The sequence below is a fragment of the Ciconia boyciana genome, chromosome 3, assembly GCF_034638445.1.
Source record: "Ciconia boyciana chromosome 3, ASM3463844v1, whole genome shotgun sequence".
NCBI classification, from domain to species: domain Eukaryota; kingdom Metazoa; phylum Chordata; class Aves; order Ciconiiformes; family Ciconiidae; genus Ciconia; species Ciconia boyciana.
This window is the reverse complement of record NC_132936.1, coordinates 74,767,828-74,792,980: the sequence shown is the minus strand read 5'-3', so window position 1 is coordinate 74,792,980 and position 25,153 is coordinate 74,767,828. Positions and strand designations below refer to the sequence as shown.

General features: G+C 42.1%; 1 protein-coding gene across 3 annotated transcripts in view; it reads left to right on the top strand.

The window, feature by feature from the left end:
* Positions 1-25,153, top strand: part of GRM1 (glutamate metabotropic receptor 1) — a 193,472-nt gene that overhangs the window by 155,847 nt on the left and 12,472 nt on the right. For 2 of the 3 annotated variants that reach the window (XM_072857953.1, XM_072857955.1), the window contains exons 6-7: positions 1,741-1,867; positions 7,419-8,349. In XM_072857953.1, the coding sequence (XP_072714054.1) occupies positions 1,741-1,867; positions 7,419-8,349 (1,058 nt within the window). Of the gene's footprint in view, positions 1-1,740; positions 1,868-7,418; positions 8,350-24,714; positions 24,754-25,153 lie in introns of all 3 variants that reach the window. The other variant, XM_072857954.1, reaches the window with a different exon arrangement.

Sequence of the window (25,153 nt, the reverse complement as noted above, 5' to 3'; positions counted from 1 at the left end):
AGAAAGACTCCTAGATTAACATCTTACTCTTACAATCCCATATACAGGCCCATGTTTTCTAAAATTTCCCTTTGTAGTGATGCAGAACCTTCTAGCGTGACAGGATTTGAATTTCACCTTATGCGAGAGAGAACAAGATTTTCACTTAGTCATTGCCTACAACATTCAATGGCTGTGATTCACTTGGGGGCTGATCCTGAAAATAACGTGACCCATGGGAATCCAGTATTTTGTTCCAGCAATAACACCTGCAAGAAAAAGGAAAAAAAAAAAAGCCTATTTGTATCTCATGTTCACAACAGGAGGTATGGAAATACAAATGAAATCACTCTGTTTACCAAACAATAGTACTTGTATCAAGCTACAAATAATTTGCCACCTGCCATGTCTGGATGACATAAAGACATGTTCCACTGCTATCAAAATGGTATGGATGCAGTAAGTTTAAAATGGCAAGAAGCCCATTCAAGAAAATCACCTTAGAGCAGACCTTCCTTTCTAATTTCTTTTAATAAGCACATTTGCAGCTTTTTAATTCTATATTGCTACTCTAAGCAATAAGTGATTGATGATTTGGCAAAGGCGTAGTGACATACTCCAACAATCTTGGAGGGGAAACATTATCGGTATTTACTACCCTCCAAAACATCTTTTCCCTGTTTTTGAGATTGTGCAGTTTGTGTATGTGTGTATATGTAAACACCATGCATTCAAAATACCAGCTTCAGCTCCCATTGAAGTCTATTGGACTCTCTCCACAGACTGCAGGAGGAAATGTTAACAAAAAAAGCCCACAAAGCCAGCATTCAATAAAACAAACATTCTGTATTTCACTACTGCACTTAGCTCTGCATATAGATGGATAGGAAGATCCTGCAGAGAAGGCTGGCTTCCTCCTTTCTGGCAAACAGAGCCAGAGCCTTTGTTGGAGCCCCGTGAGCTGGAGATATCCTTAATCTGTCTTTCAGGCTCAGCGTAATGAAACTAGGAGTCAAGACAAGGAAACCGTCTTTTCAACATTGGATCATTACACTTAGCAGCCTTCACAGCAGAGAAAGATACAGCTTTCAGGGACATTTGTCTCCAAAATAGCTGTTCCAAAGCATGCTCTTGGTCACTGCATATTGGTTTTATTTTCTACTAGGACCCATTACATCCTTTCAGGAGTATATTTTTTAATTTGCTCTTATTTGAATTTCTATTTACACTAGTGTAATAAGCCCCAAAGAGACTTCCATGTAAATTGGAATTTATGTGTGTGTGCATGTGCTTGTGTGTATATATATATATATATATATGTATATGCATGAATCACTCTTTGTTCTAAACTTTGACTTTGTTTACAGCTTTTTACTATGCAATAGATATTAAGCTTGGGCTGAGCTACTTGTCCTGACCTGAACCACCTCTCAGATTAAGCCTCTTCTCAAGTTTGATTGAAAATATAACACTCACTGTGCCTCTGTACCAAAGAGAAAATGGTTTTGTACTTTTAACTCAGAACTGCTCCCCAAAAACAAAACAGAATTGTCCCCAGAGATGATCTTTGAACTTCTAAGCACAAATTTTAATATGCAGGCGCAGATACAGAATCAGGATTCATGTTTTCTAGTTGTTTGAAATGTGCTGTACACAGGAATCATGTCATATTTTAAACAGTGCAGGTGGTATGTGTTTGCTGGGGAGGCTTCTGTGCTGTCTTATAGAAGATGATAGCTGAGGATGTATTTTGCATTACAGGTGATCAGGAAAGGAGAAGTGAGTTGCTGCTGGATTTGCACTGCTTGCAAGGAGAATGAATTTGTTCAGGATGAATTCACATGTAAAGCCTGTGAGCTTGGCTGGTGGCCTAATGCTGACCTGACAGGTAGGGACGTGTCCCTCCAAATGCATTCCCATTTTACAGGGCACAAGGAGAACGGTGTGTGACGGAGAGTAGGTGGCAGCATGCAGAGATATTAAGGTACATACTTAAACGTACATCCCAATGCAGTTTAGGGTGAGTGAAAAGTGCTATATCTTTGTCTCAGTTCAACAGCAGTGACAATAAAGATGGCAAAATTTCTACTAAGAAGAAATGACATAGTCTCTTCCTCACCTTCAGTTAGCATAAGCTTTGGTAAAGCTGTTAAGACTACTAATGAACTTAGCAGCATTTGCTGCAATTTTAGCCATGATTATCACAAAAGCTCAGTCCATCCTTGTCAGATTGACTTGATACTCTTTCTGATGGTTCTACCATGCAATTAGTGATACTTTATCTGGGATTTCAGGCCACTCAGTAACTGACTACCAGACTTTCGTCTGGTATAAAGATCATTCTCACTGCACCCACCAGCAAGAGGAACATCAACAAAATCCTAAGAAAGGCTGGTAGAAGAAAGGGAAACAGCTAGAATTGGTCTCCCCTGTGTATATGCTTTGGTTGACTTGTATGCTATGGCATCTTTCTGTTATTTTGTACCTATCAAGGTCAACCTCTACACCTGCTCTGGGCTTTGCAGTAACCATTACCCCAAGAAAATAGATTTAATGCACTGAGAAGCACCACCTTGACCTTGGGTTTGCTTTGTAACACTGTAAAAGACTACTGGCACCTCTGCCCCATGCCGCAAATCTTGGCTGCCAGTATTCAGCAGGGCGTCATTCCTAGTCAGAGAAACAATCTGACTACCTAGCTGAAGATCAAATGCGCAACTTATCACATCTTTATCCTTTAATATGACTGGCTGGCAACTAGATGTTGCTCCAGTGTTTAACACGTAGATGAAGTACTCAAACCTTGATTAAATAGTTCCAAGAGATACTGTTAAGCTAGTCACTGAAGCCAAGTGAGCTTTCAGAGGATTTATTTTGAGAGGGAAAGCTGGCCACATCTCCAGCTAAAACTATATTATTAATTGCAATAAACCGGGAAACATGACCCATTGTCTATCTTGGTTTTCCATGGTAAATAAGCTATGGTCAGGTCCCAGATGTGTGCGTATCTGTCTATATCCCATACCTCTCGCCCCAACCCCCTGCCCCCCTGCTCTCTCTCTGGTGTGCAACTGAACCTACTTCAAACAGACTTGTCAGGATACAGAAATCTCAGTGATCATTCAGTTCCTTCACGTTTCATGTAACCAGGTTGTAGGAAGAGGAGTTCTTGAAAAATACCTTCTGTAAGGCCTCCAGTTGTGGAAAAATGTCTTGTATTACTAGACACCAGAAAATCCACAGCAACCTTCATAAATGTCCTGACCATTGGAAAAGCTCATATTCAACTTCCACCTCCTAGGACACCAGTGTCTGCTAATTTTAAAGCAGATATCCATAGACAACCAGGTTCTGTTAGTCCTGGAGGTTCACAGAATTGTTTGTATCTACTATTCAGGGAAGAAAACTGGGTCTTCTTTTTAATCAATAAGGCAGAACAAGAACACAGTGAGAGATCAATGTGCACTTGAGTGAATATGGTTCAGTGCTACCAGCTGCCCAAAATAGCTCAAAAGGGGCCATGTCAAAATGACAGGCACTGCTGAAAGGAGTTGAGGAAAGCATCAGTGCTGGAAAAAATCTCAGGGGCATGTTGCAATCTATTAACTTTTAATGAAATCAGTAGATGACCTGCTGATTTGTGTTTCTTCTCAGCAAGGAGACTGGACTGCTGCTGTTCTAAAATCACAGTAGCATCAGCCAAATGACAGCATAGCCATCAACTGATTTCCTAGAGAACATCAAAATGGCAGTCTGCTCCTGCACAGCTTCTTCATTCTGTCTTACTGAGGAAAAAACGTCTTTTTTTAACCCCTGCAATTCATTTACTTGAATTGCATTACAAAGTACAAAATTGTGAAGAGAAGCTGATGCCATCCTAACCTTTAGAAAAGGGAGATTGAGCTAGATAAACTCTGGCTCTTGAACTTTGTGGGAGTCACCATTGATACCATTTAATTTGTAATTCTCTTTTCTTGCCAGGTTTTCTCCCATCAAATGTGTTTTTATAGCTTGCTTCTGTGTGTTGTATTCATACCCTGCCAGTCACCATAGCATCTAGACACAGACATTAACATCTCACATTTCAGATTGTTTCTCCCTTCGCCTTAAATCTTAAATGCTAAACATGTATGCAGTTTTAGTCCCATTTGCCATCACAGATGGAGCCTCTAAAATCCTCAGTCCCTTTAAGAAACGTGAAGCACATACTAACCCATTTCCTAAAACATGCTTTTCAAGGTGCTCATTGTCTCCATTTGAAATCAGTCTCTGTTGCTCAGCAATACTTTCCTGACATTTTAATGTTATTTTTAAATGTACAAATTATTTTTTTTTAGCTTGCTTCCCCTAAATATGTGTTCAGTGAAGTGGAGTCAGCAGGCACAAAGGATTTCTCACCACAGATGATAAAAACCTGACCTGACAAATAGTCACTAAACCCAGTATCTTAAGGCCTTGTGCCAAGAAGAAGAGATATCTTTTATAGTATCAGAATCTAATATAAGAAGAATGAATGTCAAGCTAGTAAACCCAGTTTACATAAATCATCTTAAATAAGCAATAAAACAAGATAGGACAGGAAGTTTTATAGAGTTATTATGAAATTAATCATAAAGGTTTGGGGCCATCAGTTACCTGGGATGTGTTAATGACCTCAGAAAACATCCTGGATTGTCTTATTGGCCTTGCAGTATGAATATAATTTAAAAAAAAAATTAAAAATCGATTAGCCTTCTGCTCTAGGAAATGATTCATGGTTAAAGTGCAGGGAAAACAGTAGACGAAAGCTACGAAACAGCTTTTTACTAGAAACTTTTAACTGTGAAGCTTTTGCCACTAATTCTCTGATTTTTTGAGGTTTGTGTTAGTTGTTGTGGGTTTTTGGGGGGATTTTTGTGTTGTGTTGTTTTTTTTTTTTAAACCTGTAAGTACACCATTTCCTGGGTATCATCCCCCAGTCTCAACAAGGTTCCCTAGCCCACTTTCTCCTAACTGGGAAATGACCCACCTTCACAGGTGCTGACAACCAACAGCTGTTTGCTGATATAAGCAGTGCAGGCAGCTTTTTGCAATGTTTGTAGCATACGTGGCTCTTGGGGCTTGCTGGTGCACAGGAATTACACTGATGTAACGAAACAGATTTCTAAGACCTTATACAGGATAAGCTTAAAGCAATCGATAGGCTTAACTACCATGCTGAATCAGGGCTAAGGTTCTGAAAATATCGTTTAAGATGGAATAATATGAGTATGGCTTGATATTGCTAAGCTTAAAGCCCACATTGAAAATTAACCCTTCCAGCAACCACAGACTGACTTCTTGTTTAAGAAGAGCTTTGCATGTATTAATCAACGAGCAGGAGCTTCTGATTCTTAGTCTTTTATTAAATCAAAGAATGAGCCAACTTCCACTCAGGGCTGCTGTGGCCAACGGCCAGACGTTCCCACTTCTAATAAAAATCTTTTCCTTCATATTTCACCATAAAAATACTGGTTGGAAGAATGGGTCTCCTCACCTATTTGAGTGCTGAACAGATCACTTTGAGCAAAACAGAATTCCTTTCCTTTAGAAAATAAGACCTCCAGTTACACATACTATAATTTCTATTGGTTTTGATGTTAAGGTACCTGTAACATCATTACCTGTAGTTAAGTCAGCCCGGTACTCTTACCAACAAAGAGTACAGAATTATAAGACATTCTTTCAGTTCATATGACATTGGCAGACATTAAAAGTTCGAGCAGAAATTTTCCATGTCAGGACTTTGCCTCAGGCTGATTTTTTTTTTATTTCAACAAAAAACATTTTTTTCTTCTTCTGTTTCTCAAAATGAGGTTACAGTAAAACTGTTCAACCCTGATCCATACCTCTGCTTACTTCACCTATATTTGGAAGGAAGGACTTTACATTTTGGTAGAGTTATCAGTTGGTAATTTTGTGTCACCCTGTGGAAGATGCATATAAATTGAGCCTCAGAAGCTTTTATTTCAAAGAGGTTGGTTTCTGCAGATATACTCCATACTGAGGAGGAAGGGGCTGAGCATGACTTTTGCTCATCACAATATCAGGGCCCTTGCTAAGATTTAGCAGCAAAACTGAGAGGAAAGAAAATGCCTGTCTTACAAGCTCACTGACACCACCGCCTTTTCCCTGCTCTTCTCAGCCACGTCCAACAACCCAGACAGGCAGAGGTGATGAGCAGCCGGTCCAGGATGTTAAAAGCTGGACCAGCAGTGTTTGTAATGGAGACATCTGTGTGGAGAGGTGACTGGCTAGGAAAAAAATGAGCTGGAAGGAGAACTGCGACTGGGGCAGTGAGGGACTGGGAGGAAAGATACTTGAGAGGTGGGGGAAGGCACAAAAGGTGAGCTGGGTCCAAGGGAAACTGGATGACGATAGAAACAAGAAGTAGAAGAGGCCATGGATACTTACCTTGGGATACATAAACATGATAAAAACATTTTGGCACTATTAAGTCAAGAACAGAAATTAGGAAATGCCAGAAGGGAGGTTTGCAGTAACTCAGCTTCACAACTGTAACATCCTATTAACACAGAGGCTTTTATTTTCTCTGTAATGTTTATTGCTGGTATTACATCTTCAGCACAGTGAGGAAGGTAGCCAGACGCTCCTTTAACTTGAGCGTGGGAGAGAGCAGTTAAGTACCATCTTAACTGATACCTATGTCTGCACATCTGTACTAGTCATAAAGGAGAGTCTTCGCAGTTATTTTTTGAAGGCATGCATATTTTGTAGGTTTGACTTTTCCATAAGAATTAAATTACATTATTTAGTGGAAAAACAATGAGCAGAGGGTTTGACAAAATGAGAATAAGATAATGTTAAGAAAAAAAAAAGCAGAAATCTACTAAGAAGATACAGTATCTATGGTGTAGTTCCGTTACAACTTTGGATTTATGACTGTTTTTCTGCCCATAGATCTCTAATTAATTTCTGTTATTTATAAAATCACCTTCACAAAAATGTGGTGGGTCAACTTATAGTGATTTTGGTAAAGATTAACAGAAGTTAGTCTGAGGAGGTCAAAAAGCTACCCATTCTGATTTGTAACAGTCCTTTCCCTGCTGAAATGAAGGGATGGTGCTGAGTTTGTCTGGGTTCTGTTCCCAGCTCTGCCTTTGATATGCTGGGCTTGTCGGCAGGTATCTCAAGAAAAATTATGAAAAAATTTCAAAATCTCATTTCCCTTTGTAGCATCATGATTAAATGTTTGGAACACTCGAAACTGATGGCTGTTTTTTGAACATATTTCATCCAAACTTTTCCGTGCTGCAGTTCACTCCTTTGTAAAATGGTTTTAATAATCCATGGCACATAGGCATAAGCTAATGTTTGGATTATATTGGGAGCCAGAAAAAAAAGTTATTTTTTCAAGCAGCTATCTTTCTAATACTCTGTTTCTTTTCTGTACACTGCAGGCTGTGAACCCATCCCTGTAAAGTACCTCCAGTGGAGCAATATAGAGTCTATTGTGGCTGTGGTCTTTTCCTGCCTGGGGATCCTGGTCACCATGTTTGTCACCCTTATCTTTGTGCTCTACAGGGACACCCCTGTTGTCAAATCCTCCAGCCGGGAGCTCTGCTACATTATCCTTGCTGGCATCTTTCTGGGTTACGTCTGCCCTTTCACCCTTATAGCTAAACCCACCACGACATCCTGCTACCTCCAGCGCCTTCTGGTGGGTCTCTCCTCTGCCATGTGCTATTCTGCCCTTGTGACCAAAACCAACCGCATTGCACGCATCCTGGCAGGCAGCAAAAAGAAGATCTGTACCCGCAAGCCACGTTTCATGAGCGCATGGGCCCAAGTGGTCATTGCCTCCATTTTGATCAGCGTGCAGCTGACACTGGTGATCACGCTGATCATCCTGGAGCCCCCGATGCCCATCCTCTCCTACCCCAGCATTAAGGAAGTTTACCTTATCTGCAACACCAGCAACTTAGGCGTCGTGGCTCCCGTGGGCTACAATGGACTCCTCATCATGAGCTGCACGTACTATGCCTTCAAGACTCGCAATGTGCCTGCCAATTTCAATGAGGCCAAGTACATTGCATTCACCATGTACACAACTTGTATCATCTGGCTGGCCTTTGTGCCTATCTATTTCGGGAGCAACTACAAGATCATCACCACCTGTTTTGCAGTGAGCCTGAGTGTGACGGTGGCACTGGGGTGCATGTTCACTCCTAAGATGTACATCATCATAGCCAAGCCTGAGAGGAATGTCCGCAGTGCCTTCACCACCTCAGATGTGGTGCGTATGCATGTCGGGGATGGCAAGGCGCCTTGCAAGTCCAACACTTTCCTCAACATATTCCGGAGAAAGAAGCCAGGGGCCGGAAATCCAAAGTAAGTGATTGACTACAGGTACACATCTATCTGTATATGTCCCTCTCTTTGCCATCCTCTCTTGGTTGACCGTAGTCTGCTGAATAGTAAGGTATGTAACAGTTTTTCATCTCACATGTAGCAGACAAGGTGGAAATGATCCTTTAGATCTAAGCCTCAGCTGGATATTGACATGTTGCGTCTTACTTTCTCTCCTGCTCTAAAGGCAGCCCTGTACACAGCTCCCTCTACCTCTGGGGCAGTTCAGGCAGTGGCAGAGTAACCAAGCTCCATTTGCAGCTTCTCCCATCTCTCTGTGCATGTGGTGGGGATCTCACGCCCCTGTGTGCAGTTGCTCTGCATCATGTTCAAACTGAGGTGCTATTGTAGCCTTTTGGGAAAGGGGACCAGAAATCTATGTCTGAGTGGTTGTAAATCACATGTACTTGTTTAAGGCCACTGGGGTGTGTGTGTGAAAGCTGGGGATTGAACATTAGTTTTTCAGGTAGTGTTTTGTGACAGTCCTCATGATTGTGATCCAAAAGCACCCTTCATACTATCCCTACGGTCTATTTAATATTCAGATTTATGAACAATACTCTTAATCATCGTTAGTGTAAACTTGTCCATTTTCTCAAAGCCAGTGTTGGTGTGAAAGTTGCAGAAGTCAACTGATGGCGAAAATGAACTTGCATCCACATCTATTGAACCTGTTATTCTCCTTTCTAATAATTAAAAGCAACCCAGCTGCAGCAGAGGGGGAGAGAGAACTGTTACTTCAAACAGCATCTCCCTGTGAGCAGCTGTCTGAACATTTGCATTCTTTATTATCTTATTGCTTTTTAATCTTTAAAGAAGCACCATAGGGCTAGACATGAGCTTAGATTATTTTTGTACCAATTAAAAAAAAATTATCAAAATAACAAAAGAACCAGTGAAGTCTACATTTCTGAGCTTCCTGATAGAATTAAAATTCATTTAATTTCCAGCTCTTTGGGATCTGTAGGTTTCTCTGAGTCACTCGAGTTGGTTTCAGTTCTGTTTGCATAAGAACTGTTTTCATATGTCCTGGAGATGGAAGGGATAAGGATGAAGGTAATACCATAGAAAACCCATGCTGTGATCAATTTTGCCTTTATGCTATTTCAATACTTTTTATTTTGTTGCCAGACAGGGGGTCAGAAGAGAAGGGAATGGAGACATAAGCAACCCAAATAAACAGCTCAGTGTGCCACGGAGGCCACAATAAGACTGCCAGCTCCTGAGCTAGACAGAGAGGGAGCTGGGAGTGGCAGGCAGCCCTGGGAGCAGGGAGATGGCCAAAAATATCTGTAGCTCAAGAGCTTGAATTCCATGCAAATAGAAAGATGGAGCCTGATCCACCTTCCTCTGACTCTGCGGAAGTTGAATGGGGTCTTACATGTCTGTAAGAAACTAGTGTGGTGTCTCTGCACATAGTGTCTGGCTGACACTGTTGGTATCTTTAAGATGATGTCTGACAAAAAAAGGACTATTGAGTATTTTAGATCATGAGAAACTTAGTAACTATTCTTTGTTGTGCTTACTGTTCTCCTACTTTCACTGAAAAAATTGTACTTTAAAAGACCCAAATGCAATATATTTAGAACACAGTTCATAATATGAGAAAATATTTCATCCTGTTCAAAAACTGAGCTTCCCCCTCAGCATTGTCACCTTAAAAAACCAGCAGCACCTACCCGAGCCTTTTAGAAATTTGTTTGTTGCATAATTTTAGTAAGATTTTCTTGACCTCTCTGTTGAGCCTGTGTGAGTGTATGAAGCAAAAAAGCCCTACAGAGTTTTAAGGTGCTCTTCTAAACTAAAAGCTCAACTCCTAGCTAATATCCTTTTTTGTCTCAGGTCAAATCTCCAGATCTTTTACACAGCAAAATCCCAACCTCTGACCTAAACCTCTTGTGCAGTTACTGCTATGTTCTTCACCTAAACCAGCACAGATGCGGGGGTGTGCTGGGCTTGCTGATGGAGGAAGACAGCATACCTCTCTGAACATGGGCATGAAGACCTGAAAGCAGTGTAGTATACAAACATGCAGCTTTGGAAATAAAGTCACAAGACAGCACAAAAAGTCATTTCAGGGCTTTGGAGGGTATTTTAGCTCCTAGCAGAGTCCATTGCAAAGCTTGTGAGGACATTGCACTGACACAGATAAAGAAGTGTGAGTCATCGAGGAAACCAAGAAGGAAAAAGTAGAATTTGCTGGAGCCTTTGAAGCACCTAGATAACTCAAATGTGTAGTCAGGTCCTTCCTGAAACAGGACTTGAAACTACTGGAACATGCTTAATGCCCACAGGAATGGCTTCCGGGCTGATTTTCAATGTTTTTTTCATTTCCTATCAAAATCTGGGATTTATTTGCCAGTTTTTCAGTAACTCAGATCCCTGAGTATGTTGCTTTTCTTCTTGATTCTGTAATTGTCCCTCTCTATGGCCACGTTTTTCTGTCTGTAAGTGGCCAGCAGTGCTTCACTCAAAAGATTTCTTTTCCAGCTGTCTTACAACTTTCCATCCATTTTCTTGTTATCTCTTCTCTCTCTTCCTAGCTTGTTTTTCTTTTTCTACTTTTCAATTTTCATCTCTCTTTTCCTGTCTGTACCAAACAGTGAATTCCAATCGTAAACAGAAAAGTGGCACCCATCTAAATTAAATTGGTGTGCAGATATAAAGTGAGTTAGTTTTAAAAATGGAAACTGGTTTACATTTACAAGGGCAAGTCAAACTTACATAAGCCTTGATAAAGCACTCACATGCAATGTTGTGCTGTTAGTTTAACTAGTATAGCTTGGGGACTAGAGCAAGCCAACCCACTCTTCCTTTCTCCTTCCTAAAGTAGAGCAAAAGAATTAACCAGGGGAATCTGTTAACATAGGATCTATTAGTCAATTTAAAACCTTCAGCTACATCTGGTGCTGATACAGAGGTCAGGAAATCCTCTTGAAAAATGTCTGTCCCAGCTGCATTACCAACAGAGTTTCAATGAAAATAAATTGTTTAGACTGGTCTTCACTTAAATAACAAAGCACACTGCCTTCACTGATCTGTTGCACTCTGAAGATGCTATGTGCAATCACGAGGGTTTGAACTCTATCTTACTTGGCTGAATTAAACTGTGAGCAATTACAGCCAGCACTTTTTTAAATAGACCTGGTTGGGAACTTTCCAGAGGAATATGTTTTCCATCAGAAAATTCTGTCCTCTCAAAATGTTTCATAGAATTGGGCTTTGATGGAACAGATCCTCTCTGGGCCAGGAGGACTTTCTTTTTTTTCCCACGGAGGGATGAAGGCATTGGGAAAGTGTGAGGGAACTTTACCCCAACAGCCATTAGTTAAGGCACTCACTTAGGTTAAGAGATTCTCCTTCACTTCCCAGGTGAACACCCTATAACTGGACTATGCACTGTCCCAGGGCAAGTCTCCTCCTTTCTCTCTGTTCTTGACCAGCAATGCGTCCTGGAACAGAGAAAAAAATCCTGATGCAAACCCTAGAGAAATACTGTGTCTTATTCTGTGAGAGAACTTGAATCTGGGTCTGAGAGATCCCTCGTGAGTGTCTTCAGTACTGAGCTACTGTCAGTCTCGCCCTTTTGTCAAATGAATATTTAAATATTTATAAAAAATGGAACAGCTCCATCAGGAGAGATTGAGAGTGATATCTGCTGCTTTTATTGAAGCTTTGTGGGGACATTTGTTGTTAGAGTTTGCTGCTTGATGACATTATGAGTTCCTGGCTGTTACAGGATGATGACATCGCAGCATTTTTTAGGAGAGCCTTTTTAATTTTTTTTTTTTCCAGCTGTGAGATTGTAACTTTTGGATATGTATCTTGCTGTGATCATTAGCCTTGTTCTTGACCACAAATGTTACTTTGGTCTACAAGGGTCAATCAGCTTGAAGAGCAGCACTCTTGTACACTGCCTGTACGATTGCTTCCCTGAGGAAGCAACGCTCCTTTCTACGTGCAGAAAAAATAACCAGTGACACTGAAGGTGCTGATCTTGAGGAGGACTCAGGAAACACCTTCTCCAGCCACTGCTTCAAATGGACCCTACTCAATGTGCAGGAGGCTGGAGCGAGGCCTGCAGCTTGCAGGTCTGTTGTGTTGCTTTTCTATAGTCCACATGCACATTTCAAATAGAGCTTGAGACACATAACAAGGCTTACCTCTTCTCCCACACTTCTTGCAGGCTGCAGTGGCATGAGAAGAATCAGTGTTGCAGATGGGACCAGAGGGGATAAGTTCTTTGTGCATCTTTGGATAATTAGCTCCAGGATTGGCAGTGATGTTTAGCTGCTGCCTCGGTCTTCTTATATAAATGATTTTAAATTTATGGTTGAGACCTCAGGTCTGGACACCATTTTAGTGCATTTTGAATGAGAGTAAGTAAGGATTTAGTTGTCAACATAAGTCGTGTAGCAAAATTTGAGTTGATGGAAAGGCCAACTAGCAAAACTCACTGAGTGGCCAGGACTCCACATTAATGCATAAGCCACCTGCTTCCCCCTTGTAATTTTAATATATTTGCATTCAATTATTCTTCCTCCAGCTGTCTGCCCTCAGAAATGAATGACTGTTTTTACATATTTCCAAACATTTTTATTTATCTTTTAAACATGTTTTGGCAGTCCATGCCTCTAGGCTGCTCTCACAGGCATCCACTCTAAGCAGCATCCAGGCAGTCACCTGGGCCAAGGATCTCTCAAAATGGCTTTATTTTACTCCAGTAAAAAGGGTCGGGCAACTGAACATCCCCTAGTACGTTCTCCCTGCTTCCTTTACAAAGCCTGTTCCTGTTCTTCATCCTCTCTCCCTCTGTTCTGGGTCCCTATATACAGCTTTTTGGCTGGGAATCAGGTTTCTCAGTTACCTCTAGTAACGTGTCTGCTCCCTTACCAAGGTTTAAGGAACCATCTGCTTTCTTGTTTTGCCAGTTATAAAATTATCTCCAGGTATTCTTGTTACTCTTTCTCTTTAAACTGACTTGCTGAGTTGCCATTTCATCTTGAGCAAGCTGCGCTGACATGCCGTGTTTTTCTGGGACTCATTTCACTTGGCGACTCACAGTCCACAAAGGCTTTTGGGCTCTTCAGCTCCTTCATTTTCAAAGCCTCCCACAGACACACAGTGAGGGGAATCTCAGCATAAGTACGTCCAGAAGGCAGGACATTTTGTTTCACTGTTTTTTTCGTGGTGGTGGGAGGAGACAAATGCACAGTGCAGCATGGCAAGAGTTGGAGCTTCCAGAAACAGAGAGTAAATGTTCAGCATGTTCAGTTGCAGTCATACAAATGTAGATCTTTTACAGCCTCTCACTTGATCCAACCCGAGTGCCTCATCATAGGAAGAGATGCTCAAGAGTATTCCCTCTTCTCGCTCTCACGCTAATACTCCATGCAGTCAATATGCTATCTTTCAGCAGGGAGTTGTGGAGGCAAGGGGAGAGGGGAGAGAAGTGTGAACAGAAGACATGGAAACGCTTTTAATGTAAGTAAGAACAATGGCTTTTGTCCTGACCTCTGGAGGCTAAAGTGTGTAAAAACTGAACAAAACCTGGCACAGCTGCACAGGGAATATTTCACTCTGGCTGAAATGCATCAAAAGATATGAAACAAGATTTAGTGGAAAGTGCAAGAAGGATTAATAATAACTGGTCACCATTGTACCTTCTCCTATAAAAGAGAATATATTGTTAAACTGCTGCACTTCAGGACACGAGCCCAATCTGAGAAGTCTACAATATATTTAAGTACTATCTTTGGTCCTAAATTGTGTCACCTAGCCCGCAGCATGTAAGAATTATCTTTAAATGCTTGTTGTACAGATTACTGTCTGGGGTAGTTTTACCTTCTTAAAGCATAGCCAAACCAGTATAGAGACTGAATCTAGTAGGAAATGGTAGGCTAGCTTGCTTTGCAATTTAGAAAATTGATGCAGTGGGTAAACTTCTCATGTCCTGTAGAAGTACTGCATACACAATAAGACAGCCCTTTATTTTTACCATTACAGACCTTGGAAAATACCAAATTCCAAGGCACTGTCAAGAAGGCCTTTAAACCTGCTGTGCCTGCACAGCCATCCTGCTGAGGCTTACCCCAGAGGGGAAGGCATATTACAGAAGAGAATTTTGAAACAGCGGAAAGGTTGTTAGCTCCTGCACGTGAAAATTAACACAAAGATTAAAAATAAAAAAAAAAGATAGCGGGAAAAATTATACAGGACAGGTTAGGTTATTTATCTAAATGATGTATTTGTCGTTGTATGTCTGATCTCTCCAGTAATCTAGCAATAAAATATTGACGTCCAGGCCCTCTTTTCAATGCTGACTCTGTAGAGCAGTGGCACCATGGGCTGCAGGGTGCCGTGCTGGTCCATGGCTGCACGGCTCCCGGCTCCACGTCAGGGCACAGGGCTCCACAACCACAGGGCACTTGGTTCGCCCTTGCGTCCCACTCAGGGCATATCATGGAGCAGTCTGCTTGCTTCGCAGTGTGGATGGAGCTGTGGCAGCTCTGGCGTGGCTCACTGGTGCCACAGCTGTCATGGGGAAGACAGGAGGCAGCTGGTCTGGCCTGATTCACCTCCCTGTCGCAGCCCTCCCTGGAATTTGCCTAGCTTCTGTATGCAGCGTAGTCCTTCATCCTTTTCTGAGGTTGCAGTGTGTTTTTGGGAAAGCATCTTGTATGCTCACAGGGATAGGTGAAGGTTTTAATGCCAAACATCTCTCTCTCAGCAGTTGGTACGTTTGCTGGCTTTGCTGGGCTGTTTACTGGACTTAAACCATTAATGATTTTGTGGACACATAGCTCTGTGACAGGTAACAGCTCTTACCCAGTTCTCTCATGTATGTGATGGGAATTTCAAGTAAGAAAATTCAACAAACTCAGTCAAGCTGTTCAGTCCTTGTCAGTATATTGATTTAAGTGAATATTTAAAACTCCCAGAAGACAGTTACATGTTTCCAAAGGGACTCTTACAATTGATGTTAAAGAATTGGAAAGAAACACAAATAAGGGAGTCTGAAACTTAATAATCCAAGAGCACTCTCTTCTAGCCCTGCTGCAGAGCTGTCCATTAAATTTGAGCTATGTAATTATATCTAATATTGTCCTCTTAGCCTTGAATTTGCATTTGCTTTAATAGATATGATGTAGTTCTGTCCCATGCATTTGAAAAGCACAGAATAGGTGACAAATAACTCTGAGATGTCACTTCCACACTTACATTCTTTCTAGTGATGTAAATGAATACTAAAACCAATATTTATTTAAAAACCAGGCATGGCAAATGTGTATACCAAATTATATACCAAATTGCATATGGGCGTATATATGTGCATTATAACCAGTCTGGAGATAGAGAGTTTACTTTTTCCATCTAATGAGAAATAAGGGGCAAGGCTGCATAAGGCACTGCAAGTTTTCCTTGCAAATTATCCCAGCTAAAGGGAGTCCCAGCACATGCATAACCAATCACATGTCACTCCTAAGGCAAGCTGAGCAGAAGGAGCAGGGACAGCTATACAATATGATTGGGACGATTGTCATTAAGTACAAGCCAAGAGATCTGGCGGTTTAGCCTTATTCCTCTGGGTTTCCTTCTGTGACCAAACAGAGGCTGCCCGAGACTACATCTAAGAGAAATAAATAAGAAAAGCAATGAGGTTCTGCGGTGGCCTCCCCGTAAGAGCAGTGGGGATAAACCCCCCTCAGACAAAACCCAGGTCATACTGAACTAGTTTACAGGGCACGGTACCTGCACCTGGGCTCCCATCCAGACTTCTGCTCCTTCATCACCAATCAGAGCCACATTTTCTTTGGATGGTCCCTTTAGGTGAAAGGGCTGCTGTGTAAGGTTTTATGTAATTTCCTCCCTTTCTCAGAAGTTGCCAGTCCAGGGCAGTTTTGCCACTTTTCCACTTTTGCCACTTTTGCCACTTTTCATGAATATTCACAACTCCATTCTCCCAGGGGATTTTGACAGGACATAAACCCAAGGAATGGTCTCTGAGTGCAGCCTCATTCTTACCAAAGGACTCCCTGAAAGCTTCGGTCTACAGCTCCTTCTCTTGTTTTGCTGCTCTCAAGATGCTGAATCACAAAATGTTGTTTTACTTATGGGCACTGCTGTAGCACAAGTCAGCTTTGTATAATGAATCTCAATACTTAATGACGCATAGATACACAATCATCACATCAGAGGGGAGCTTTACAGTTATGTACCACAATCTCTGCTTCCTGACTGAAGGGAAGCAAAGGCAGTACTACAGAAATCCTGGGGAAGACTAGTATCTTTCTTGGCATAAAACACAGGAATAAGGACACCACTTGTAATTTAATTTCTTGCTTGACTGGATCACTTATTACATTTCCTTGTGTTTTTGTATTTGTATATATTATTTATTGTGTTTTTATTCTGAAATGTAGTCATAACAATCCAGTTAGGATGCTACAAAAATACACCAACTCAACAGTGAGTGATACAAACAGTTGCGTTCACATGTAGGTATAAGCAAACGATATTTATCTGCTTAGCACCATAATCTCACATTGTTTTTGGTTCTCTGTGAGAAAAATAAGGAAGAAATCTTCCCCTTTTAAGAGTGTCAGGTAAATAAATAGGTTTTGAAGGTTTCATCCAGATAAGCACCTAAAAACCTGGATATTTCCCTATATTACATATAGAAGTCAGACTCCAACTCTCATAAGCACATACTTGGGGAAAAAAAAAAACAACCACCAACCCATATTTAAGGGGGGGTGGTCTGAAATATCATTTTTAAAAGCATAACAGCCATTTATTTATTTAATTCAGCATTTTAAAATGGAAATGGAATAAAGAACTAAAATACAAGTCTCCTAGAGGCTACTTAAAGGTTTTTTTAAGTCAGGAATGCATTTTACCTCCTTCCTGTCCTCAAAAGTGTGATGTTTCAGCCCTGTGCCTCAGTTATTCACCTCCTCTCAGCAGAAGCATATAGAGCTGTGACATTTCATGAACACATGATAATTCATGTACAAATACTTGCTAGAATAAACACACAGGATATTTTGCAAGTGTTTATTCTGCAGGGATCTCTGAGCCACCTTGTGATTTCATACGTCTTTGAGCTAATTTAGAGGTGAACAAAAATCTGGGCACTGAAGGATATCATGTGGATCTCTGATATTCTCTATATATGGATAGGGCTATAAAACAGCACAAGCACTATACACATCTATAGACAGTTAATATAGGGGTTTGTTTTTTCCCTCAAATTAAGGTGCAGTCTGAAAAATGGTAGTCTGATTCATCCCAGCAATTCAGTGCAAAGTTACTAACGTGAAATGCAGAACTACTGCTAATTTATTTAATCCTTTTTCATGCTTAGGGACACACAAGCACATAAGAGCCCAAGAAGAGGACAGCACTCTTGGATGTCACCTCTTTCACTGATGTGAAAGGCATCTCGCATTCTGGCTTGTCCACCGAGCTTATCCCTGCCTGCGATGAGCGCTCCCCTTTGCTCAGGGATGCCTCACACAACAAAACACTGCAAGCCAAACTGCAGATGCTGCAAACGCATGCTGACAGAGCACCTGATTTTTAGCAAGACTCTGTAATTCATAGGCGAATCACACCCTCAGAGAGAGAAGATGGTCCATCTCTGTTAAGGGACTGTAGGTGTGTATGGTTTTCCACCCTGTTAGAAAGTAAATTGTCTGAGCAGGGTTTTATCCTGATTATATAGTGTTAGTCTCAGTCCAGTATTGCTCTGTGTTTCATTAGAGAAATATCTTCGAAGCCCTTGGTAGATGACACCAGCACATACGTTTTGTTTGCTGTGGGAAGAGGCCGCACATTGCTCTGTCAGTTGATCACTAATGTGTTTCAAAGCAAATTTGTCAGGATGATGCCTGCTGTCACCAAGGCACAAAGACCTGACTATTCTGACTTATATCATCACTGTAATTTGGGAATGCTCTCCATAGCTCTTCCCTATCCTAAGGAAGGATTTGAAAAAATTTCTTACCGGCAGGAGCTCAGGTTAGCTGCCCCCGACTATTTGTGCTCCCAGAGCTGGGAGTATTTTTGACAATGGGAGTTTTACTAAACTTTGGAAACAAAAGTCAAGCAGTTTCAGCTTACATCATGTGCCTCAACAGCACGAACCACTGCCGATTGCAGCAGCTTTTGTGAGACCACAACCTGCACACCTTTGTGCCTTACCATCAGCAGCAGCTGAGTTGCAGTTATTACGGGGACAGGACACAGCACACTAGCCAGTCACCTGTCGAAGCCCATTTTTCTTAAAATACCCCAAAATTCAGACACATTCATTTACAAACACCTGTACTACCTCCCACAACATTTAATGCTATCCTAATTTTTCCATTCTTCACATTACTTTCGTAGAACACAGAAGAAGATGCAGAGACTGGTGCTGGATACAATGTGTGCCAAAGCGGAGGCTAACTTCTGGTGCACTACTCAGTGCAAAATCTGCATGTAGTCTTTGCTAAATGCCTGTCCCACATATGTTTGTAATGGAGCAACTTTCTTTCTTCTCTTTATTTTTGTCTATGGTGATTTAAGAGTTTGTAAAGGGAAGAGAGAGGAATTTCAAAATCTCCATCTTCGCTTCCCACTTGACTTCGATTTTTTTTTAGCTAGTGTGTTTTGATGCTTTTTTCACTTGTATTCTGATACTGTTTTCCATCTGTCCCAAATGCACCGAGTACCATTCACACCCTGAGCAGAGATATGGCCACACTTTCCTCTGTTCTCCCAGTTCTTAGCTCTGTGCCCCAAGGACTCTAAATGGGCAAAATCAGCATTGCCAGATCTTTCTTTGGGGTTTCCAGACCCAGGTCTGGAAGTCTGCAGAACAGACTGTGACAGGTTTAATGTCCACACAGAAGACATCCACTGTCAAAGAGTCACCAAAAATCATGGCCAACGACAGAAATTATGTCCTCTGCTATGCCAAAGGACTCTAAGAAACCACTTTAAGTGTGGGTTGAAAAGGAAAGTATATTGTATCAATAGAACATCTGCCTCCACATTAAAGTTGTTAAAGACTATTTAATCTTGAAATAACAAGTCAGCTAATTCTTCAGAGCATATATGTGCTCTGGCATTCAGCCTCCCACACCTGACAAGCATAGGTTAAAAGGCATCATCACTGTAAACAGCAAACAATTGTGCAGGCTAGAAGTAATCACACGATTTGTCACTTTAAAGCCCACTTGAAAACTAAAAGCTCCAGGCTTCTTATTACTGCATTATAAACAATTTACCATTTCTAGCTTACTGCTTCAGTTATCTCTTCTTAAGCTGTTTCCCCTTTCTCTGCTCTGTCGTTCTTTTGTGGCGTGCAGGATGTGGTTTTCTTCCACCCTGCAAAAGTAACCTTACAGAGAGAAAAAAAAAGAAAAAAAAGTGAATTATTGTCTGCTGGATTGTCCTTGAGCCAGATCTCAAGGTCAGATAAACATTAATGTCAGCACCAGAGAAGCTGTCCCTGCTGACCCTGGTTTGGGGAACAGGAGTGAGAGTTGTCCCTTTCAGCAGCAAATCATCAGATTAGCTCAGCTGTGTTGCAGCACCACAGCCGGAGATGTCAAAGCTGATCTTAAATTCCAGCAAAACAAGTGCCCCCGATCTGATTCTAGCAGCTCCTAACTTGTAGGTGGTTTGCTGGTGTTTGCAGTTTCAGGCTGATCCGTCCCAGGTATCCCCAGAGAATCACAGGCTCAGTTTAATGCCCATCTGCAAGCCCCCTTCTAGCTTGTATACCCTCCTTCTCTTTACCCAGCATGGCGTTTGAAAGCTATAAATCTTTCCTCATCCTTACTGTGTTAAAGCCAGGAACTTCTGCTCTTGTTGCTTTCTTACTTCAAGCTCTTGTTAGCCTTCCCTTCTACTTCCATGGAAAATGGTTTTTTATGTTCTCCTCTGGCCAATTGTTTTCACGGGACAAGCTGGATCATTTCAGGTGGTTCAGTTCAGCCCATTTTTGTCTGGCTTGCAAGCTTTGCATTCCCAGATCAAGCATTGTCTGGAAATTGGGACTTACTCCACGTTACTCATTTTTTTGCATCCCAAAGCCCCCGAAACCAGCCAACTAACCAGACAGCCAGCAGCAAAATACCCAAAAAGCAACCAGACAACAACAAAAAGGCAAATCCCAGAGTCTGTGTAAGCCCCCGTGGAGGGATTATCTACCTTGAGCAGACTGACAAAGACTGACAAGGGGCTACGCTTGAAAGCATAGCCGCAGCAGCACAGATGACTGCAAAAAATGCCTAGCAAGCAGATTAAGCACGTGGGTGGTGTTAACCCTGCCAAGCCATGGGCTGCGAGGGCTGGGCCCGCCGTTGCTAACCCATGCTTGCCACCAGCTCTCGTGTATACCCCAGGTGGCAGGTTAATGCCGCAAGCACACAGGGGCAATCCAGCAGCTCTGCAAGGGTCCTCGGGAGCTCGCGTGTGCGCAGCGTGGGCCCACGGGGGTGTAGTGGGAGCTTGCATGGGTGTGTAGCGAGGGCTTGTGTGTGTGTGTGGAGTGGGAGCTCATGCATGTGGGCACTACAGGCTCCTGTGGGTTGCGAAGCATGGCCCCAGGGATCTCTGTACTCACCACTCATTGAACAGTCCTTTCCCCTTTACCTTCTCATATTCTCTGAAACCTAAGTTATACACATTTCTTAATCCTTAGGGTTATATAAGTTATCTCAAAAATCTCTCCCGACACCATCCTGGACAGCCGAGATTTGCCTGCGGCTACTTCGGCTATCATAGCGTGTAAATCCACAAATGCTTTAAGCTGCTCTAAGCCAGAAATGACACCCAAAGGCTTCCTTTACCTCATGCTGTCCCTTCACTCGTGCAGGGACAAGAGCCTGGATGGCCACGCTGTGAACTGGAGCAGGGAACTGATAATTTTTTTTCCCCCCTGTTCTTTTTCTGGCTTAGCCGTGACCCAGATTAGTTTTCCCTGTCATTCCCTGCCAGCTGATTGAGCAATTGCACCACAGTTGTGCTGGGGCAGAGGGGTCGGTGGAGGGAGCAGCAGGAGGGAGCAGCCGGCGGCGGGCAACCCTGGGCACGCAGCTGGCTCCTCCTGGCCTGGGGGCGACCTGCAGCGCAGCCTTAGCTCTGCCTCCACCATGCAGCTCAGCCCTGAGTCTTTCTGGGCATCCTACTGGGACTATGTTCTCCTTGGTGACCGTGACCCTTCCGTCCTCTTCGGCAGACGCTCACACCTCGACAGAGAGAGTGTGTTGTGAATCCCTCCTGCTCCTCCGTCCTCCACAGGTGATAATTATCTACATGTCTCACACTGCCTGGCAAGGGTGAACAACCCTATAACCTCACTCCTGCTTGCCGTGCTCTTTGCTCCACAGCTCTTAATGATTTCTTTCTCTCCAAAAACTGCCACTGCACCATCGATTAGCATAATTAAGTTAAAACTCAGAGCAATTATTTCCAACCATCACTTAGCTTGGAATTCAGGGCTTGTGTTTTGAAAATGAATTTGTACTGAAAACCTGTCCATCTTCCCGACTTCATCTATTGGCTTAATGAAATATATTGCAGAAATCTTCTATCAGATCCTGGCTCATACAAAAGGTATTGAAAATTCAGCTCCTCTTCCTACAGCAAAAAGACATGGCCTTGCTTCTTTTTATGTAGATATCTTTTGATCCAGCCATGACAACCATACATAAAACCTGACCTTTCAAGGACAGACATCAGAAGATGAACATGTTTCTGCCTAGGAAGAAGCTAGATTTAGAGAGGCAAGAGGATTTGGAATGAGTGTTCAGTTGAGCACTTTACTGATCTGGTTCTACATACGAAGTGTGCTTACCTCCCCAGTCACCTTGCAGACTGCTAGAGGATCGAGGAGGTGAAAAGCAGGCTAGAAAGTTTGTGGTGTTGCTGAGCTGTCCCTTGGGAGCGTGGAGGGCAGTCGGTCCGAATGCTGGAGCAGGAACTACTCTAGGATGTGACGGTAGTGTGCCACAGGGCACGTGGCACAAGGCTTCTCCTTTCCGGTATTAAAGCTACAGGTTATACATAAGTTCTTAAAAACTCAGGAATGATTCAAGGCTATCACTGTAAGCATCAGCATGATGCTCTCATCACTTCTCTTGAATTCCCTCCCCACTTTGCTTTCTTCCTAATGTCATTGATGGTCAGTTGTTTCACATTAGATTGTATAAAATCTGGGGCTGTGCTTTTCTGTATGTTTTTGACTGTGGGGAATGTGAAAGCTTTTCTTACAGCTCGGGCAACATCTAGTGTGGAGGATCTCTGACTGTGGCTTCAGATGATAGGTAACAGTGTCCTGCACTTCAGTTATCTTGGACGCCAGACAGATTCATTCAATTTGTGTCTGTTCGGGGAGTCTGGATGAGCAGAGACAGTAATTCCAGGGCAGAAGGTGAATGTTTCTAGTTTCATAGCTGTTCAGATATAAAACATTACAAATAGCAATTTACACTTTCCTACAATCCTGACACAGCTGTTTGCCTCGTGGGATGATTCATTTACCCTTAAGAGAAAAAATAGTGGCAAGAGTGACTCTTCCCTCAGATCCTTTATAATCCTTGCTGCAGGTTTCAACAGGCCTGTTACCTACCCTGTTCTGAACGACTGGCTAGAAGCATTTTTCTGCTTCAAAGAACATAAAGTAAAGCAATTAATCCACTTCTTTCAGGAGCCCTGTGCACTGCCACCCTCCTTCCTCTGCCAGACTCCCTGTTACTGCACCCAGGGGTTTGTTAGAAAGCAGTTCAGACACTTTCATGATGGTATGCCAACTCCTTGGTCAAATGCAGAGAAGATCCATCCTGCCGCTGGGCTCAGGATACAAATAACCACTCGGCAGGAATTACCCTTAAGAAGACTGCCCCAAAAATGACCCATTAATCCTCATATTGTAAAGATGGGCAGGCTGCCTAATTTTTTGGTAACCAGAGAAATGTATGTGAAGTGCCATCACTGCCTGCAAGGCTGGGAGGAAGAAGAGGGGATACATTGTCATGATTAAAAATAGAAGGAAAAAAGAGAAGTACAGAGATCTGGGCACTAATCCTGAATTAGGGCTCTGCAGTATTAGCACACACTACTAGTAAGACAAAGCAAGCCCAAAAGGATACTTCAAATTGAATGCTTCAAAAGCATTTATTATTATTCATGCAGTTGACAATGATTTGATAATTGCAAAATAATTCACTGAAGTATAATCGACACATTCACTACATTTCCCATAACACTATAATCCAAATTTCACTATAAATCCAAGTCCAAATTCTACTGAAGCATGAACCTTGAAATCAGAGCTGATTTCTGTAGTGTATATGCTGTATACCACCATATGGGGATCCCCCTTGACCTTGACCTTGACCGAAAGGCAGACCACTGCTTTGACGGAGCTTGGCAGCGTTTTAACAACAGCTTCCCACAGAATGCAAACCTGGCAAGGTATTTGGGGGTTGCATACTCTATTACATGTACTATCTGTGTTTGATTTTGGCTGAGGAGGACAACTACAGCCACAGTAAGAAAAGAGTTCACTGTATTTTGAACATGTTAGGAAGCATTTTAGACTGCCTGAAGAAGCAGGCTTCTTTCTTCCTTTCACATAGGACGATTTCGTAACAAGACCTACAGATGCCCAGAGCTTGGAGAGCAAAATGCTCTGAACTCACTCCGGGGATATATCTGAACAAGAATAAATACAGGGGGGGAAACAAGGGATGCCACTACGTAGGCCAGAAACGACTGCAAACTGCAGTAGCTGAGGGATGATAGCTGGTAAAGCCTGTTGACTCAGAAAGACCCAGGCCCCAAGCAGGGCTCTGAAACAAAAGTCTTCCACCTCTCCCAGGGTGCCTGAGCAAGGCTACCCATGGCTGTGTGCTCTCTGTTGCGCATACAGCACTGCGTGTGTGTGAAACACATTTAGAACCGGATTTTTCTCTCCGATAATCAACTGCATGTTGCTACTTGTTTTGTAAAATTAGTTCCTGTGACTGAATAAACTACTAATTTCTGACTTTTAACAAAGCAAGCACAGAAAGTAGAAAGCTCTTGTTCTGTCAATAGATGAAGAAAACTGAAGGTCTATAGAAATGTTGGATATTCTCTTTAATCAGGAGCTTAATAATCTCTGTAACTTTAATAGGGTGTAGGAGAGAGCATGGTAGCTAAGTTCCTAATTATGATTGCCTTTAAATTGTCAAATCTCAGAGATCTCATTACATCTAGTAAGGAATTTAATTATTCTAGAGACTTCAAAGGCAGCAGGTTTACGAAATTGCTCAGCAGTATGTCTTATTTGTGTTTTATTCATAATAGTTCAGAAGTCATCTCAAGGCATCTACCTCTGCAAAATGGGTATGCATGTATTTTGTGTACATCATGCTGTGCTCCCGTGCTTTAGTATGTGGTGAGAAGAATGGCTTGTTTGGCTCATGAGCAGCTGTACTGAGTATGTAGTACATGCACATACCATCCATGAATCTGTTGTACTGAGGTAAACAGAAGTCTGGCAAGCATGCACTATGATTGTTTGTTTGATGGGGAGAAATGCTGAATTTTGATTTGCATTTTATTTGCAATACAATGACAACTTTTTTTGCAGAAATTCATTGATACATTCCATGTGCAAAAAATACCTGAGATTTTTGTCAAAGCACGCGCGTGTGTGTATATATTTTTATTGATACTGGGGAAGACAAATGAGAGTTTGCATCCGCTTGATAGGGTAAGGGAGAGGAGAAAAATGAAGTGGAAA